This window comes from Lutra lutra, chromosome 10, assembly GCF_902655055.1.
Source record: "Lutra lutra chromosome 10, mLutLut1.2, whole genome shotgun sequence".
Lineage (NCBI taxonomy): Eukaryota > Metazoa > Chordata > Mammalia > Carnivora > Mustelidae > Lutra > Lutra lutra.
Window position 1 is genome coordinate 59,134,265 of NC_062287.1, and position 4,604 is coordinate 59,138,868.

Sequence of the window (4,604 nt, forward strand, 5' to 3'; positions counted from 1 at the left end):
TCACTAATTTAAATGGTGGACATATTTTTTACAGTTTTCCTGTGATGAAGAAGATTAGTCAAGTCAGTATTTACGAGCAGTCACATCTCTCAGAGAGCTCATGTTCTGGGCATCTTGAAAATTGTTCTTTTTGTTCTGGAGGGTTGCTAACTTCTTGTCCACAGAGATGACTTATTATTATTATTATGTTCAGTTAACCAGCATATAGTACATCATAAGTTTTTGTTGTGTTGCTCAGTGATTCATTAGTTGCCTAGAAAGCCCAGTGTTCATCCCAGCATGTGCCCTCCTTAATACCCATCACTTGGTTACCCCATTCTCCCACCTACCTCCCTTCTGTATCCCTCAGTTAGGTTCCTGGAGTCCAGAGTCTTTCATGGTTTGTCTCCCTTGATTTCTTGCCATTCAGATTTCCCTCCTTTGCCCTGTGGTCCTCCATTCTATTCCTTGTGTTCCACGTATGAGTGAAACCATATGATAATTGTCTTTCCCTGCTTGATTTATTTCACTTAGCATAATCCCTTCCATTTCTATCAATGTCAATGGTAGGTATTCATCCTTTCTGATAGATGAAGAATATTCTATTGTATAGATGTACCACATCTTGTTTATCCATTTGTCTCCCAGAGATTACTTTGTGCTAATATGCAATGATCCCAGATCAGTGGGGCAATGGGGTTGGTTGTGATGCCATGACCCTTGGCTCAGGGATCTTTTCCACAACATCCTTGAATAACCCTGTTCCTGATCTGCTTGGTTCTAACCCCATAGATGATGGGGTTGAGCATGGGAGGTACCAGGAGATAGAGATTAGCGAACATGACATGTACCACTCGGGGCACGTGATGTCCAAAGCGGTGGGTGAGGAAGGTAAAGAGGGCTGGGATATAAAGAGCCAAGATGACACAGATGTGGGAAGCACATGTGCCAAAAGCCTTGAGCCGGGCCTCATCAGAGGGCAACTTCAGAACGGTTCTCAAAATCATCACATAAGATATACTAATGACATTTATATCAAAGCAAATCACAGAGAAGGCCACAAAGAGCCCATATGCACGATTGACTCTGGTATCTGCACACACCAGCTTTAGCACAGCCATGTGCTCACAGTATGACTGGGGAATGACATGGTTGGTGCAGAAGGGCATCCTGGACACCATGAAGCAGAAGGGACTCACCCACAGCAACCCTCTCATCATCACAGCTGCCCCCAGTTTACCCACCACAGCTGGGGTCAGGACAGTAGAGTGGTGGAGGGGGAAGCAGATAGCCACATAACGGTCCAATGCCATAGCCATGAGCAACCCAGACTCCACGGAAGAAAAGGCATGGATGAAGAACACCTGGATGAGGCAGGCATGGTATTCAATCTCATGAGCATGAAACCAGAGTATAGCCAGCATTTTAGGTTGGGTGGAAGAGGACAGGGTCAGGTCAGTGACAGCCAGCATGGCTAGGAACAGGTACATGGGCTCATGCAGAGTGTGGTCAGTTCGGACTATATGAAGGACAATGATATTGCCAACTACAGCCACAAGATACATGGCACAGAGAGGAAAGGCAATCCAAAATTGGTAATTCTCAAGTCCTGGGATCCCGAGTAGGATGAAGGACACAGGATGCAAAGAGCTGTTCCCTGAGGCCAGCATCATAGGATGGTTAACTTAATCTCCATTGTGAAGGTAATCTACTCTCTAGTTGATAGGAATCAAGAAGTAATTATTAATATTTTAAATATTTTGAAAGTTTCAACTGAATCATAGGGCAGTATGGCTTAATAGTAAACTGGACAAATTTCAACTGTTTTAATAAAAATTTTTTGCAACATAAATTGATGCTCCTTTTTATTCCTCATTCATATATATGTCATTCAAAATGGGATCAAAACATACTAGCTGCAAATGTGATTTTTGTTGAAGAATCAGTATTTTCCTTGAAAGTAGAATCTGCTAAGGTAAAACTATCCTGACAATAATGTCAGTAATAATCAATTTTGCCCTTTTATTCTTCAGAACTAACTGATTTGTTTAACCTTTCCCATAGGTTGTGTTCAGCCCTCTATTTAAGCCACTTAGGTGACTTTTCAGGAAGAAAGCTGGTTTGGAAAACACTTTGGGATAAAGGCTCATAGGAAGGTATGCGTGATGTTGAGTTAGCTTTGACTCTGGGAGTTACCCAGAGAGTCTGGGCTGTTGGTTAGGTGACTGACGATTTTATACCTGTAATTAATTCTACTATCCATAGATAGTATTTCCTCTTAGATTAGGGATCAGCAAACTCATTTCTTACAGTAAAGGTGAAGATCATACATATTTTAGGTTTTATGTGCTGTATGGTCTGTTGAAACTAGTCTGTTTAGCCCCTGTAGCCTGAGAGCAGCCACAGTCACTACAGGAATGTATGAGTTTGACAACATCCCAATACAATTTTATTTGTAAAAAGAGGATGAGCTGGATTTTGTCTGCAGGCTATGGTTTTCTAAATCCTGTCCTGATGATAGATTTTTCTTTTTTTTTTTTTTAAGATTTTATTTATTTATTTGACAGAGACAGAGAGATCACAAGTAGTCAGAGAGGCAGGCAGAGGGGGAGGGGGAATCAGACTCCCTGCTGAGCAGAGAGCCCGATGCAGGGCTCGATCCCAGGACCCTGAGATCATGACCCAAGCTGAAGGCAGAGGCTTAACCCACTGAGCCACCTAGGTGCCCCCTGATGAAAGATTATCATGAGGTGAGCCCTGAATAGTGTACCATCCTAGCAACTCTGTGCTTAGCACAGAATAGGGGTTTAATAAATATTTGCTGGATTGAATAACAGTGGCAATGGACTTTTTAATGAATGAGCCATATCTTAAAATCCTCCGATGAACTTTTAAACACTTTTTTGGCACCATGGCACAAGAGAGTTAAACATCTTTCTCATACCATGGCCTGCTGTGCTGGCCAGTGAAAGACCTGAATGTCCTCCTCTGCCTCTACTTGCTTTACATGGAGATCTTGTTGATCCCTCTGGTGACTAACACCTACCCAGGACTGATGACACAAATGCTTACCTGGTTCTTACTAGGCACTTTTCCACTATTTCATCTCAGTTGACTGAGACTTTGAATCTCTGCCATAACAGAAACACACAGACAAGAAGAGTATCTTTTCAGATCTCCCATAACAAATCAGCTGTTTGGACTAACAGATGTTTCATTCCACCAGACCTAATGGTTCCTAAAAAGGGTTTCTTTGAGATCCCAAAGACCTAACCTCTTTCTGATTTTCCCTAGCTTTACAACATTATGAGAGAAATGGGGCTCAGACTTTATAAATCTTGCTCTTGCATTGGAAAATTAACTATCCTTTCTCTTGATAATAGGTGTAGGTTTTGCAAAACAAATACTCCTATCCAGGGTATGGTGAAAACGGAAACAAATACATTTTCTGGGGTTCCAGGCTCTTTTGTTATCCCCTCCTACCTGGGTTGTTCTTCCACTTATATGTGGTCTTTGAACCAGAGTCTTCCTTTCCCTCTCCCTTCTGTCTCCTGTATGTCACTCTCCAGTTGTGAGGATATGGTCACTGAGGCCCATGGGCACCTGGAAAACATCCTTAGATCATCCTCATTCTTGCATTGGGCACTGGTGAAGATGCCGGCTAAACGTACAATTTCTCAAAGTGCATAATTATCTCTTTGATTAATTGTGGAAGACATTGCTATTTTTGTAAATATAACACCAGAAGTATTTACACTGTATTGTTTTTAACTCTCATAAAGTTTCTTCCCATGAGCCTTAATGGGAAACTCACCTGTTAGCCATATTCCTTTTGCAGTGGTGACTCTTCTCAGGTGGTGACCGGGGTCCGAGTCTGAAGTAGGGGATAGGAGCTCTTTCTTTCTTTCTTTCTTCTCTATACCTACAACCCCATGGAATCTGGTGTCCTCACTCTCAGCAATTCCCTTGCCTCTTTTCCTCTTAGACTTATGCACTCACCCTGTGCAGAATGAAGTTTACAAGACAGGTGGAGGGGACAGGGAGTTAACCAATCCTGGATCATTATGTAAAGTGTGTAACATTTTCAATCATATTTTGGAGGGAGGTATGAGTTATCAACTTCCTTCTGGGTGGAATGAGTGATAAGAGCATTCCCTCAAGAGTACGAATAAAAGAGAAATAGAATTTCCCTTCTTGCCCAACATTCCTTCCCCTTTCCCTGCTTTTATTTATGTCCCTGCCCTCTGTGGACTAGAAATCTTGTGAGGCTATTAGGTACTGAAAAATAAATTAGTCATCTTTCTCAACTTTATAGATAGGGTAATCACACACTGGATGTCAGAGTCAATTTTTCTGTTCTCCAAAGTATAATCTACTTGTGAGTACTTGGCATAGATTTAGGTTCAGGAAATATGATTACAAGATTGATGTTCTCAGGACACCTGGGTGGCTCAGTGGGTTAAGCATCTGCATCTCCCAGGGTTCTGTGATCAAATCTAGCATCAGAATCCTTGCTCAGTGGCAAGCCTGCTTTTCCCTCTGACTGCCACTCCTTCTACTTGTGCTCTGTCTCTCTCTCTCTGACAAAGGAATAAATAAAATCTTTTTTAAAAAAGTATGTGCAT

General features: G+C 41.9%; 1 protein-coding gene across 1 annotated transcript; it reads right to left on the reverse strand.

Annotated features, from left to right (window-relative positions):
- Window positions 1-704: 704 nt before the first annotated feature.
- LOC125079370 (olfactory receptor 52R1-like) lies at window positions 705-1,658 on the reverse strand. The gene has a single exon (XM_047692928.1). The coding sequence runs from the start codon at window positions 1,650-1,652 to the stop codon at window positions 705-707; it is 948 nt and encodes a 315-aa protein (XP_047548884.1). The 5' UTR covers window positions 1,653-1,658.
- Between the last annotated feature and the right edge of the window lie 2,946 nt (window positions 1,659-4,604).